The sequence below is a fragment of the Empidonax traillii genome, unplaced genomic scaffold (genome assembly GCF_003031625.1).
Source record: "Empidonax traillii isolate 1590-97213 ecotype Southwest subspecies unplaced genomic scaffold, ASM303162v1 scaffold323:size719838, whole genome shotgun sequence".
In the NCBI taxonomy this organism is placed as follows: domain Eukaryota; kingdom Metazoa; phylum Chordata; class Aves; order Passeriformes; family Tyrannidae; genus Empidonax; species Empidonax traillii.
This window is the reverse complement of record NW_020955516.1, coordinates 624,480-639,762: the sequence shown is the minus strand read 5'-3', so window position 1 is coordinate 639,762 and position 15,283 is coordinate 624,480. Positions and strand designations below refer to the sequence as shown.

The following is a 15,283-nucleotide window of genomic DNA, read 5'->3' as shown; positions in this document are numbered from 1 at the left end:
AAGTTTGACTTCATTTATTTATCTGCCAGTTTTCAACCACTGAGTTTAAGATCTTTAAGTGATAGTGTTGATCAGTCAAGGAGAACTACACCACCAGTTGGTAAAACAATATTGTTTTTACACATAACTGTATTGCAACATGTATTAACTTCAATTTTGAGAACCATTAAAGCATTTAATGGGTTTAGAATGCTTGGTGTCACATCATCAAAGGTCATTTCATCAGTTGCTGCATCTTTTGTTTGCTGATTGAGGGAGAAGAGTCTAAATATGCAAAGACGTGTTATAAACAGTGTAGAATAATTTTGCCAGCTTCTCTGGTGACAGAAGTTTTGGGGGAGAGATAATTACTTGACTGGAAAATTTATCTGTAATTGCTGTGTAGGAACTGCTTCTGTTACCAAAAAGTTGGGATTGTCTTTGTCTTTCCTGTTCTCACTGGTGTAATGCCATGAAGGATCAGACTAGCCAGGAGGGAATGTTTCTTTCCTGATGGATGACCATCTTTATTTACTGAAGTCTGACAATCTGCAAGCATGGGTGTGAAATATGAAAAATATTTTGGCAACATGGAATAACTAACGCTGTCATTGCAAACATGACACAGAAACTACCCCAAATTCATGTCACTCAAGACTTTCTCCCCTCCTTTTCCACAGCAGACGAACTATTACTGTGGTACTGCAAGCTTCTTTCCTGGGGGGAAGGGGTTGTAGCACGTGATTTAAATCTTTCCTTTCTCATTTCTCAGTGGTGATTAATGGCAAGTACTGCTGCCCAAAGATCTACTTCAACCACCGGTGCTTCTCGGGGCCTTACCTGAACAAGGGCAGGATTGCAGAGCTCCCCCAGTCCGTGGGACCTGGGAACTGTGTCCTTGTGCTCAAAGAGGTGAGGTGCTGGTACGGAGTTGGCCCGTGGTGAACGCTGAGTGTCTCTAATTACAGATGGGTAATTACCGATTATCAGCTTGAATTTATTAAAGAGGGTCTTTTTGCATCCAGCAAAGTATAAATCGTGAATGGTTTTGTGAATGGCTGGAAAAAGTAAAAGCCTCTCATTTATCTGAGTTACAGTCAGCCTTCTACTGCTAAATTTTACTTCAGGTTAAAACAGTGTAACCTGTAATTGCCACAATCAAAGGAGTCAGTATCTCTTTATAGCTGTAATAAATGCTTCAAATTTAATTAACAGAATTTAACTGGCGATAATCCCAAAATTCCTTTACAGTTTGCACTGTTGGTGTTAAAACAGAGGAAATACAGATTTTCTCAGTAGAAAAGGCAAACTGTTTTCCGTAATTGGAAAATTAAAAGAGTTCTCTCTGTTTTGCAAGTGGGACACAATTTGCAAAGATCAGGTGAAATTGCAGTTTTTGCTTTTTAATGTAATTGAGGGAGGAAGAGGTTTTCTTTAATGCCTAAGAGCTTCTTCTCCACAAGGTGTTTCACAGGAAATTTACAGATACTTTAATGCAATAATTATTTTTCTGAAATCTCCAAAAAGGGCATGGGGTGCTTATTATCTGACCTGAGAGGCTGGAAATTTCCTAAGGCATAACTGCATGTGCACACTTGAGCTGAGCTCTCACGAAGTGATCACTTTAAATGTAGAAATTGGCTCAACATCTTCGGAATTTTTACTTTCCTTACCAAGTATCTTATCAGACTTGCTGTAAAACAAGAGTGTGGTTGTCAAGAGTCAAGCTGATTACTGAAAAAGGTCTGGTTTTGCATGCAGAAAATTACCCCATCCTTTCTGTGAGTTTCAGTAATCTGAATTAAGAACTGCAGGAGAACAAATGTGAAATTCTGTGGCAGCTTCATTTAACCTTGAAGGTTTAATCTGCTTCATTGCCTGAAAGCAGAAAGTGTGCACAAATCCTGCTGATGTGCAGATGCTGAGTGTTGCTAACAGTTCAACCAATGTGCTTAGGTACATTCATTTCAGTTGTGAGTCGTGCTCCCTGTATGAATCCTAGACAGAGTTTGGACTTGCACTGTATTTAATTTTTTTCTATTTCTGGACTGCTGCATTGGTAGTAATGAAGCTGCAAGTCTGTAATGTCAAGGTTCTGATGCACCCAATTTTGGAATGATTTGGAGGAAGCACATACTGAATGTAAGAAATGTAATTTGAGGGCATGTTTTGTACTATACCCCCCTAACTTCAGGTTCTTCACAACTTCAAGTTACTTACCTTACCAGAGAAATTATCATTTTATTATAGTACAGACCATGTCACGGTTCATGAAAGCAAAAGAGATGAGAGCTTAAGATTCTGCAGCATGATTTTGTTATAAGTGGTGGGTTGGCAGGCAGCAAAATCCTGCAGCATTTTTTGGCACATCTTCACATGACATACAATCTCTAAGATAATCACTTAGATTTAGCCAAGGTTATGCAAGTTTTGTAGTTATTCAGCCCCAGGCGTTAATTTAGTGCTGTGTAATTCAAGGGCAATGACTTGGAAATTGCCAGATACACTCATGACTCCGCAGACAAATTCTGAAGGTTGGCAAGGCCTGAAGTGTCGACTGCTCTCAGTGTTCATTTTGGCAGTATCAGGAGGTATCTGTAATCCTGCTGTGAATGAGTGCTTTGATGCTAGATAATTTGGATGAATAGGAGTAATTTCCTATTCTACCCCGGCACTTTAAAACAGATTAATTGTACAAATAACTCACCCGTGTTTCCTGCTCTTCCCTCGCGCGCTGCAGGTTCTCACTCTGTTGATCAACGCCGCCTACAAACCCAGCCGTGTCCTGCGGGAGCTGCAGCTGGACGAGGAGGCTGCCTGGCATGGGCATGGGGAGACCCTGAAAGCCAAGTAAATGCTTGCCCTGTTCCCCACTGAGTCGATCCCAGTAGCATTTCTCTGCAGTGTGTGCTTTAACTTCATACATTTCAGAGCAGGAAACATTGCTTCGAGCGTATCAAGATGCCAACAGCCATTAAGTGTCGAGTTCTTTATAAATGTCTTGGTGAAGTGCATCCCATTTGAATGCCCCATCATGTGCCAGGCATACCCTGCTACTGGCATGCCAGCAGCCAGTGGTCAAGTGAGACTGGTGTGGTGCTGGTACAACAGTGTATATACATTGACAGACCTGCAGGTGAGGTTTAAGATTATTTAATTCACCTGAAGATAACTGTCAGTGTTCTAAAGCAGAAGCACACGCAGCTTGGGAGGCTTCTCAGGCTCCCCTGGCATTTCCACTCAGATTTCTCAGTGGAAGAAGATTCGTCAGAAATTAAGTGACAACAGTGCTTTGAAATGGCCTGACGTGGAAGTTTTTCTGCAGCAGTTTACCCTAAAGCACTCTCTAGTTTTCCTACTGAGCTTTTTGGGTTGGAGCTTCTTTGCAAGATTATTTTGCAGCAAGGAAAAAAAGCAGTGAACGTATTTGCATATATTTGATAAGTCCAGATACTCCTTTATAGTCTGGGGATGGTTTTGTAATTAGGTCACTGTGTTTGCATACTGGAGATTAGATTTTCCCAATGTGCCATAGCACGCTTTCCTACATAATTTTCAGCATGTCAGTAAATCTTTTGTTGGATCAGTTTCGTGTATAAAAAGTCACCTTTCCATGTATTGAAGGATTGCTCTGGATTTGGGCAGTAGGAGGGGGGATATGAAAGATTAGTGTAAATAGAAGATGTAGCTGAAGAATAAAGGAAAAAATATTTGTTTAGTTTCATCAAAGTTGCTGTGTGCTTTCTCTTGTCACAGTAATGACACCAGGGATATCTGGACTACAATAATATTGCTCTTTTTTTCAAGGCATTAGCGAGATACTTGGAGCCTGAAACACCCCTAATAGATATCAGCATGTGCCTGTAGTTGTGCTGGGAGAACAAAGCAAAAATGATGAACAGCTCTGGCAGATACTGCCCAGAGTGGCTCTGTCAGGGTAATGGCAAGGCTGGTGAACAAAAACAGATCTTTTCTTGATTTAAATCAAACAGGAGCAATATGTCGAGCCGTGGCAAGTGACTGTCCTGGCAAACTGTTCAGTAGTGAGATAAAAGTAGATTGGAAACATGGCAGTAATCCATTTGCTTGCCATAGGCTGTGCATAGAAGGCTCACCAAAAGCTGTCTGCTGTTACCGGCTCAGGGGGTGCTCTCGGGGTTGTTTTGTGGGACCAGCTGTCCATGTCACGGCGGGAGCTGCTGCAGTCCCATAAAAGCAAAGAAAGAACAAACCATCTGTGAGCAGAGTAAACAAAACGGGAACTCGGGGACAGTCCTCTCAGATGGCATTTTGTAGTCACTGACAGGGCAATGATGCTGTGTTTGGTGCTGGTGATGGCTCTTCTTTATTTGGGGATCTGTCATAAGAGGTGGGAGTACCTGTTTCCTGGACTTGGCAGTCCGTGAAGTTCATCACTGCTCATATTCCTCTGTTTGATCTCAAAGCAATAAATGAAGTATGTTTTTACCGCTGGTAATTGGAAGATTCCTGAACTGTGACCGTGTTTCCAATGCTAGATACAAAGGCAAGAGCTACCGTGCGACTGTGGAGGTTGTGAGGACGGCAGATCGGGTGGCAGATTTCTGCAGGAAAACATGCATCAAGCTGGAATGTTGTCCAAACCTCTTTGGCCCTCAGATGGTGCTGGATAAGTGTTCTGAGAACTGCTCTGTCCTGACAAAGACTAAATACAGTGAGTAGTTCACTAATCTCGTAACGAAGTGGAGCTTGGAGTGTTACATTTTAGTTTCTTTTGGCTTTGGCTCCAGAAGGAATCCAAAATCCATTGCTTTGCCTACAGAAGGAACAGCTCAAGTTCAAACCTACAAAATATCCACGTGCCAGTGTGTAGGGGAGAAAAAATTGATTCTACATTAAGTAATAGAACTGTGGCTTAACTTTTTGGTGTGTGCTTAAAGCTTTACCTTTTTAAGACAACTTTTGGGACAAGAACTGACTAACATTGTAATTGAAGTGGCATTATAATTGCTTTTACCAATTTGTTGTGCAACAAAATACACCTTCAAGCTCTTTTCTCAGGTCTCAGGGTTTTTGTAAACTGATTTTAATCATTTGACACTGTGAGAACAAACAGTGCATTGAGGCCATATTTAAAAACTACAAAACATTATAAAAACCACAATTAAATTGGACCAAATCTTTGACTGATGATTTCTGTATAAAATGGGACCACTTGGGGCTTCTTAGGGATGAAGTAAATCTTTACAGGGCAAAGAAAACTGATGAGTAAATCTTGTTCCTTAAACCAGATTGAAGAGAAAGATATAGACATACTGATTTTGAACGTTGGGCAGAATGGGGTTTCCTGTGGGGAAATGTCCTTCTACTGATTTTTCCAGTGGTGGTGATGGACAAACATAACTAGTGTGGCATTGAAGGTGCATTTCAACACAGTGCTCCTCTCTTCTGTCCTGGTAGCACACTATTATGGGAAGCGGAAAAACAAGCGGATAGGAAGGCCCCCGGGTGGCCACAGTAACCTGGAAGCAGCCATGAAGAAACCAAATAAAAGACGGAAGAGGCGGAAACATTTCTTCGTTCATAAGAAAAAACGTTCTTCTACGTCCGTGGATAACACCCCAGCTGGATCCCCGCAGGTATGGCACTGCCAGCAGCGTTAATGGCACGGGCTGTGATCTCTGACCAGCTTCACTTAAACAGCAGGTGTTAGTTCCTTGTCACTGCAGGTTGCAGCTGACAGTGGGTGGCAATTGCAGCTTTTGTCCTAAACTTCCCATTGTTTTTCATTTCATTGCCTTTTTTTCTTTTTCTGAACTCCTCAGGGCAGTGGGGCAGAAGAGGAGGATGACCAGGACGAGGTGGATGAGGAGTCTCTGACTGAGGACAGCACCTCAGAGCACCAAGATGAACTGCTTGAAGAATCAGAGGTATCAGAGAAGAAATCGCTGTCGTCATCTCCCACACAGAGTGAACTGTCTCATTCCCTGGCTCAGGACCGAGACAAACGGAAGAGGAAGCTCAGGACCTTTTCCTTTTCTGATGATGAGAATAAACCTCCTTCGCCAAAGGTAACTGGGAATGTGGAATTCTGCTCCTGCTTGCTCAGTGCTGGGCAAGCACTCATACCTTGGGAGTGTTAACCATTGGACATGTGTTCTCATAGAATCCTCTGTTACCCCATAAAGGGCATTGTGAAACTACAGAGTAATTAAAAATCATGATTTTTATTACAGGACAGGACTGTAATAAAGAACTAGGCAGAAAGCTGTAGACAGAATGGTGAGCTTTCCCATTTCCCACTTGCTGGCACTCCTCTTGGTTCAGCCAGAGCAGTGACATGGTGTGGACCAAACCCTGGGTTTTAGGTCCTTGCTGTCTGCCTGTAACACTGTTGGAGTCTCCACTCTGGCCAGAAGGCTGTTCTGCACATCTCTGCTGGCCAAGAAACCTCTGCAGTTTGAGCTCTCCTTAGAGCTTTAGTTGGCAGCTGAGTGTTTGAGTTTGGGGCAGCAGATGGGAGAGTTGGTCCATGGCATTTGTAATATTTTGGGAATTCTTTTTGCGCTGGGTGGCTTGTCTAGGACATAAAGATGGAAGTTGCTGAGAAGCTGCAGCTGGACAGTAACCCTCTGGAGTGGAGCGTGGCTGACGTGGTACGATTCCTCAAATCCACTGACTGTGCTCCACTGGCGAGAATTTTCCTTGACCAGGTATCATTTTCTATCTGTTAAAATGTAGAATCTGTCACTTTGCTTCTTATCCTCTAAGTAATCATGAGAAGGAACTAGTTTGAATTTTTCAGTAGAGTCCCAAGGAAACAAACAGCTGTGCAACCTCCAGCAGTTTGGGAGAGGAGAGTTAAGGGAATGACCAGAATTTCTCAGGTTCTCAGCACCCAGTGAAGGGCATTTTGATCTGTGGGGTATCCAAATCCCAAAAATATAAAGCATGCCTACAGCCAAGCACCATGAAGGCAGGAGCCTGTTTTCTAGAGGATAAAGTTTTGCCACTTATGTTGACTTTTCCATATGATACATATTTTCTATTTTGCAGAGTAACTGCAGGTATCACAATGTTGTAATGCAGGAGGGAATGTTTTTGTGTTAGTATGACAGAGTCAAGTTAACATTTTGTTTGCATCTTGGTTAAAATTTGCCATAAAAAGCATTGTCTATCAAAGCTGTAGTACTAGAACTATGGTTTGTAGTGGTGGATTTACTTGACCTTGTAGAACCTCTGTTTCTATAGAAAGATGCAGTGGTTGGGTAAAATTACTTTCTTCATGCAATTTCTTTGGTTTCTTTTGTTAGGTTGATTTTTTTTTTTTTTCAGTAGCATCTCATGAGACTCTGTCCCTCAGCCAGTGAATTTGAGCTGACATTTTAAGAAAGGAGTTAATTTGTTCTGAGAGAGATTTTGAAGCTGCCTGGAGTAGCACGAAAGAAACATCTAATTCACAAATGGTCGTGAATCTGAAATCACGGCAAGTGAAAGCTGAAGGAGCAGGGAGAATAAAAATACAAAGTCACTGTGGAATTTTGTTTTCTGACAGGAAATCGATGGCCAGGCCCTGCTGCTGCTGACCCTGCCCACTGTTCAAGAGTGTATGGACTTGAAGCTTGGACCAGCTATTAAACTCTGCCATCACATTGAGAGGGTCAAACTTGCCTTCTACCAGCAGTTTGCAAACTGAGGAGCAGCCAAGTTGAAGTGGACCTTTGAAGCACAACTACAGAAACATGCTCCTTCCTCTCTAGCAAGTGAAGCCAAATGAAGTTAAACTGAGGCCCTGGTGACCAAAAAGTGTGTGTCAGCCTCGATTTTTGTATTTTGACAAAAGGAAGACAACATCTGGAGCAAAATGCCAATGCAAACACAGGGGCTCCTCTACCAGCTGCCAGCTCGGGAACACAATAGTCTCTTGCTCTATGGTTCCCTTTTTCTAATGTATTTTTTAATGATTACAGAAAAGTCTCCTCTCGTGGGAAATGACATTTCAATAGTTCTGTTGGCACGGAACTTTAAAAGGAGAATCGGATCCTGTTTACGTTTAGCATGTGGGCTGCCAGAAGTAACCTTTCTCTGTCCCTGATGTCTCACAGAATCCCCTTCCCTCCCTGTGGACAAACACTTGCTTTACCACAGCACTGACTTTTGAATGTGTTCTTTGCGCATTCGTGTGTTAATGTTGAGTTTTTTAATGAATTTGTTCATTGTTAGGACAACAATGTGGCCACAGGGTTCTGAATGTACAGTATAGCAAGAGTGTGGTTCCTTTTAAAGTTCTTTTGTTTATTTTTGGGAAATTTTTTGTTTCACTGTTGTTGGGTTTCGGTTTTGTTTTTACTACCTCTGTAGCCTGAACAGTAGAAGCGAGGAGCTAAAAAGGGAGGGAACTGTTCTTTCTGGGCAAATCGTCTGTAGCTGCACAGCAGTCTGGCTTCTGTGGGCATGTCCAGAGTACAAACCAATGTCAGCATACAGAGCTTCTGTTCCAAAGCTTTAGTGAAACCTGTGTAGGCGTAACCTGGATGTTTCCTTTTTCTTCAGATGTCAGAAAACGTAATTATTTTGCACTTCTCTTACAGGCGGGCTGTAGGAAATGAGGAAGGAAAGAGAAAGTGCCTCTGCATTTTCTATATTTTGGTTGTTAGTTTTTTGTTTTTTTTTTAATTGTGTGAAGTTATTTCCTTTTTCTTCTGGTAAACAGTTGGGCCGTGTACATAGAGCCTGTCAGCAGACTTTTGCTTTGCTACCTGAACATCTTTTTAGAGAATACACTAAGGAAACTGCAATCAATAGAGGACTGCAAGAAAGCTCTGCCAGTGTTTGCATACTGGAAACTCTTGTGAGCTTGACTTTGTATTTTTAACTATCTACAGATGCTCAGGATCAGACTTGGTGAAAATTTAGTGAGTTGGGAAGGGCCTTGTCTGCCTTTATTAGAAAAAAGGAAAAGGACTAGAGGGACATCTTAGGTCCATCAGTAGGCTCACCGTAGGATGAACTGCTGATTTTAATTTTCCACGGTAATAAAACCCAATCAGCCACTTGCTGCAGACCTGTGCTTTACACTTCAACAGGGCTTACATTACTTTCCATTAAAGGTGTGGGGAAACTTTCATCAGGCTCAAGATCTGAATCAGAGGGTTAAGTTTCAACTGGCTCGCATTTGGTCACTCTGCCTTCCTCCCATCCTTGGAGGGGCACAGGCAGGAGCTGGGTGTGTGCAGCCATGGCCCTTTATCTGCTCAGATCCATCTTTGCAGGAAGCCCCTGGCATATAAAGGGGTGTGAGTTAGGAAGGGTCTCTCTCTGCAGGAACTGGTTTAGGAAAGACACATCTCCTGGCTTGTGATGAGCATGGTCAGACTGTGAGGGATCCAGGTGTCCCTCGGGCCCAGTGGGATGGGCTGTTCCAGTGCTGGGAGCTGCAGGATTCAGGAAGGAGGTGTCTGTAAGCTGAGAGCTGAGTTTGCACAGCCTGTGTCTGTAGCTGCCACACTGGTGTTGAGGGGGAGCTGCCTCCAGGGAAAACTGTTTAGACCAAGCAGAGCTCAGTAACTGGGCTTTATTGCTTTTGCCCCTTAGAATAACTGCCTAGTCAAGGCAGGACTATTTACAGAAGTAAATAAGCAGATTTTTTTTTTCCCATTCCAGAATCAAAACGTAAATGTCAGACAGTTTATTAGCTGAATATTCCTGAGGGAGGGAGGGCAGTGTGTAGCTCAGACAATTTTGCTCCCACGTTGTAAGCAGAGTCTGAAAACGTAATTAAATTGAAATCAAAGTGTCCCTTCTTCCTCCTCACACCAGATATGTGGCCAGTAAATGGATGTTTTGGCTCTTCATGTTGTGCTTAGATCATCTGCCTGTACTCCATTCCCTTAGGACAAGCTCAGTGATAAGCCATTAGGCCTGAAAAAAGTTTAAAAGAAATGCTGCTGCTTTGCTGTCAGCATCTTGTCTTGAGAAATTTGACCAGCAGAGACCTGGGCTGGAATATGATGCTTTTGGATCAGTGCAATATGATTTCCAGAGCTCTGTTGCCCTGATGCCTCCTGCGTAGCCAAGAGATGTTGCTTCCACCTTTCCCCACGGACAGATAGATATCTTTTTAAGTAGCTGTCAGGAGAGAACAGAGCTTAAAGTGTAATTTAGTGGACCTGTTAAGATGGTGCCTAGGGTTTTAAATACAAATGTCATACTTCTTTTTCTCAGTAAATAAAGCAGTCAGCAGTTTCAGATGTTAGTGAGATACTTACTGGTCACCTTTGGCATGTTTTATAGGCTGGATTTTTCTGCCTTGTTTTGGGAGGCACTGACAGTCTGGTCCCAATGGGATCTATTTTTGTTGAGATTTTCAAAAGGGATGTTTTCATTATTTGTGAAATGTTTTTATGCTGCACACGGGTACTGTACACTCTGTTTCCTGAGAAAAAAAATGCACTCTGTTTTATTGCTGGATTTAAAAGGGATAATTGGGGCTTTATCTTGATGGATGGTGTTTCTACTTGACTCTGTTTCAAGTTCCTCTTTCTCTGTGCATGGCAGATGACACAACTGCACTTATTTGTTCAACTTATTCCAACATGACTTGAAATCAGCTTTAGTCGCTCTGTTTCTTCAAAACTGGATTTTGCTTGGCTGGTGGCTGAATCGTGGCTTGGGGTGCCAGCAACGTTTCACCAGCAGGAATTGCTGGGATTGCAGTAATTTAGGAATTTGTGCTGTCCTCTACCACATCGCTCACCATTCGTACAACAGCGCCGGAGTCCAGGAGAAAGGCCGTGGTGTCTTGCCATTGTCTTCAGCACAAGAAAATGAACTCTCCCCTGGGCCTTGTGTACTGTTTCTGGGGCTGCTAAAGGGAGTTGACCCTTGGCTTGACCCCCTGAGGGTTTGTGTTCTTGCTTGTCACGTTTTCATACGCACTGTGCGGTCTTGGGCTTGCAACGCCACAGCTTTTGAAACCTGGCGGTGCCACTTGGGCTCTGCTGAGCTCAGCCTGGTTAGGCAGAAAGGTTTTGTTTGGTTCCTGTGGTGTGCTTTCTGCACCAACACAAGGATTCTGTAATAGAGAAGTATATTCGACCTCCAGAAATGTCATGGAAGGTTCATGTGGTAGGATCATCCCCCAGAGCATGAGCAGCCTGCAGTCCATCCTAAACTGAAAGCAGTCCTTCCAGAAGAGGAGAGGTACAGCACTGATCTTGGTGAATGAAGACTACTTTTTTTCTAACTCCAAACATTTCTGAAAGTTCCTCTTTGAGGAATGAAATAGAAGGCAGATTAATTTCTGTGTTGTACAGTACTCCAGGAGTGTTTGCAGTCTCTCCTGGGATTAATGGAAACAGTACATACAGAGTTCGGGAGTGGTTTTTAAGATTACTTTCTCTGTCACAGCTTTTAGCAGTATTTTGTTGTTGCTTTAGGATTTGCTAGTGTTTATTCTTTATTCCAGTGATGCTTTAAAAGAGGGAAGGAGTATTTAGCTGCTGGGTCCACAGAATTGTAAATATATTTACAGTTGGTTGGACTGAGCACTCCATTCTTCTGTGTAAAGTACAAAGACTCGGTACATCGTTTGCAGAAAGCCGAGTGGCTTGTGAGATTTTTGAATGTAACGGAATAGGCTTCAAAACTATCAAGCTGGAACTGGAGACTGGATACCTTTGGACCAAATCTGTTGTTACTAGATGAAGTAGCCTTACCAGAAAGCCAAAATACCATGATCCTGTACGAAGCTACTCCTTAACCAGTCCTGTCACATAGTGGCAGACTGGGTACTGCCTACTGTGAGCTCAAATTACCTAAAAGTAAGTAAGCACAAAGCGATAGGCTCGGTCAGGAGACTTCAGGTGTAGGGTGAAGGCTCCCCTTCAAAGGGATTGTGTGCTGAACCCTTATTTCAGAGTGCTGCCTCCCTTCCCCAACATGTGTGTAGCCTTGTTTTCAAAGGCAGCCTTTTGAGTGAGAGATTAGAATGGGACTTGGGAACACCAGAGACAACAAGCCTCTTTTATTGTTACGTTTTTCTAAAAAAAAAAAAAAATAAATAATCTTTATGAAACACAACAATAATAAGATTGATGACACTTGGTCTCCACGGTTGCTTCCTCAAGTGGCATCTGTTGTTCTGAAATGCACCAGACACGTAAATGGACTTTTGATGAGAAGACAAAGTTTTGCTCTTTTGGGTGCAAAGCCAGCAGTGTTTGGCTCAGCTTTAAGCCATGGAAGCGAGCAGGTCTTGCACTGACCGAATTGAGAGGCAGTAGGTGTGACTGACTGAGCACAAACACGGTGTCTGTGGGAGCCCCCTGGCCTTGCACAGTCCGAGAGGAACAGCCCTGACCGAGGCTCAGCTCGGGAATGAACAGTGAGCTCCGGGCACAAAGGAATTCTCCCCCACTCTGAAAGTTGTTGAGCACCAGTTTCCAAGAAACCTCATGGCAAAAAAAAAAAATAATCTGGAGGTGTCATGTTTCTCCTCTCCTCTTTCATTTTTTTTTTATTTTTTAATTATTATTTCTGTTTAAAAGGAATTTTAAATAATCTTTATAGACAATCAGAGGTCTTTTAGGAGACTCTACCCTAAAGGGTACCAGCTCCCCACCTGTGGGCCTCTTTCTTATACTAACTCATTGGAACTGATGCACTTTTCCTGTATTTTGCCTTTTTTAATTAGCTGCTTGTTCTTAAACAAAGATTTAAATGCATATTGTGTTGTGTCCCTTCTGCTTGTTGTTTTATCTTTCTTTAACTTTAAAATATATATATATATATATGCAGTGAGACTGAAGTACTACATGGAAGAGAAACATGCACAAGAAAATATGCCTATTAAGTCCCACCGTTGTTTGAGCAGGTGTAACAATTTAATCAGAGGATTTTTTTAAAAACTATTTTGGATGGATATTTTGCTTGTTTTGTCTGTAAATAGTGTACAAAAGTTTGTGTTATATGACAGTTTTAAGTGGTTGTAAGAAAATTAAAAAAGATACTTAAACTGTTACTGATGGCTTTGGTATTAATGTCATGATAAATACTGCTGCTTACCATGAGAAATTTCCCATCTTACAGAAGTGTGTGGAAGCTGTCTGGCGTGCTCCATTAGTTGCATAGGAGATAAATGCAAACCACATAAACGACCACTTGCACAGGCTTCATGTTAAAGAGCTTGATTGGGTTGTATTCTGTTCCCTCAAATGCAGGAGACCTATTTATCAAAGCCTTCCTGTGAGGTAACAGGTTTTGTTTCACAGAGTGCTGAAGTGACTTAATATACAGGAGCCGAGGACAGGACCTGTGAACTGGGGTAATTTATTGCTTTCTTTGAGCATAAGGAGCTGCTTGGTACCATCCGAAGCAAACTTTGCAGGTGCTGCTGCTCCTTTGGGGTAGTTTTGTAAAGGTTTACACTTCCCCAGCGAGTTGAAATATTTAAAGGAGCTGTGTTTGCTTCCTCTGAACAACATGAGAGCCCACTGGATGTTCCAGAAACAAGTCAGCCTTGTGAAGTTGTTTCCTTACTTGGCATTCCAACAGATTGTGCTCGTGTGCTCCTCAGCGCTTGTTTATTGGCTGCACTGCAGTTACCTTGAGCTGATTTTACACGGGGTGCAGAAAGCGCATAGGGGTGGGATGAAACTAACTTGCTTAACACTGTCTTTAAACGTCTATAAATATGTAGGATTTAACATAAATCTGCTGCTTGCCTTCAGGGAGCACTGCCTGCTTGAGGGAAATCTGAAGGCTCGTGAATAGCACGCAGCAGGAGGCAGTGACTTGTCTGCCACAGGTTTCGGAGGGGCTTATAGGAGTCATGAGGAGATGAAGCCCTTGAAGAGTTATTTTGGGGGAATGGTCTATTTTTAAGCATGGAACGTGGAATAACACGAGGCATAAGCCCTGCAAGTTATGTTTCTGGATTCATGTCTGAAACAAGTTTTGGGTGTAAATAGCATTAGGTAAATCTTTAACCAGTGTAAGCGACCAGATCGGGTGTGTGTGGGGGAACATCTAATGCTCAGCAGGTGCTGTGAAAGCTTAAAAACCGCCCCTGGGCCACATGGTAACTGGGTCACAGTCACAGTGCTCGGTGGCTGAGATCCCTGAGTGCAAGGGGGAGAACAAGGAACCTGCTTTGGTCCTTGTCTTTCTGTTGGGTAACTATTTGCTCTCCTGAACTCTTGCCTTTGGTGCAGCTCAGTGAGAAGAGCACTGACCTGGGGCCAGAGGCACTGGGCAGAGCATTTGGGCTGCGTGCTCTGTAAGTCAGGGAACTGAGAGCATTTCTTTTTCTAGCTGCAGCTTCCAGACATTTATGGCACAGCCTGAATATCAGAGAAATCACTGTCATGTGCCAGAACTGTTGGCGTTGCCTGCCAGGAGGGACAGTCACGTAGGTGGGTTTGTGAGATAAATGCAACAAATGTTGTTATTTGAAGAGCTATCGCTTCATGTGCTCGGCTTATTTTTCTGATAGACTTATAACATGTTGTACTTATAAGTGAATTCATACTTAGGCTTGGATTTTAAATTATTTAAAATATTTAAGAAACAGCGCAAGAAAAAAAATACAATGCAATGTGACCTGGATTGATCCCACACTAAAAAGAAGAACCTAAACTTGATGCAGTTCTGCTTGGTGATGAAGAAGAGGGGTACGGTGTGACAGGGTCAGGCAAGGCTCACTGGCCTACAGGTACAGTTTCCCAGGTACAGTTCCTAAATGAAAGATCTGACGTGCTCTGTTTTATCCATTGTGCCCTTTAAAAGAACAAACATTTTTCGCTAAAGAACCCAGGCCATAATTTTATCATTCTGGTTTGGTCAGACTTACTTGACCCTTGCGGGGTCTGGGCTAAGCGAAGCCTTCGGGTGCTGCGGTTCCGACCCAGGGCTGGGAACCTCCTCTAGGAGGGCTGTAGAGCGGTTTAGAAATCGCTGTGGTTGCCGGAGCTCGGAGGGTTTGGATACCCGGAGCCAGACAGGGTTTGGATGCCGGAGCCAGAGAGCGTTTGGCGGCTGCTCGGAACATCGGACCCTGCTCCGCCGCGCCCACCCGCCGGCTCTGCCCAACCGCAGCGGGATGCCCCGGGGCTGAAGCCCCGCTGCTCCCGGGGTGCGGGGTCCGGCTGTGGGTGCGGGGTCCGGCTGTGGGTGCGGGGTCCGGCTGTGAGTGCGGGGTCCGGCTGTGGGCGCGGGGCGGGCGGGGCGCTGAGGGCGGCGGGGGCGGGCGGGCCGTGACGCGCGGGCGGGGCGGGGCCGGCCTCACCGCCATGCGCCGCTGAGCGGGCGCCGGCCGGGCCTCGCC

At 43.7% G+C, this 15,283-nt stretch overlaps 1 protein-coding gene across 5 annotated transcripts in view; it reads left to right on the top strand.

Annotated features, from left to right (window-relative positions):
• SFMBT1 (Scm like with four mbt domains 1) overlaps positions 1-12,979 on the top strand; it is an 86,191-nt gene extending 73,212 nt beyond the window's left edge. For 3 of the 5 annotated variants that reach the window (XM_027891601.1, XM_027891600.1, XM_027891602.1), the window contains 7 exons: positions 752-891; positions 2,720-2,829; positions 4,497-4,672; positions 5,419-5,597; positions 5,784-6,029; positions 6,543-6,671; positions 7,514-12,979. In XM_027891601.1, the coding sequence (XP_027747402.1) occupies positions 752-891; positions 2,720-2,829; positions 4,497-4,672; positions 5,419-5,597; positions 5,784-6,029; positions 6,543-6,671; positions 7,514-7,654 (1,121 nt within the window). In that variant the 3' untranslated portion in view covers positions 7,655-12,979. The other 2 variants (XM_027891603.1, XM_027891604.1) reach the window with 2 other exon arrangements.
• Positions 12,980-15,283: the final 2,304 nt, after the last annotated feature.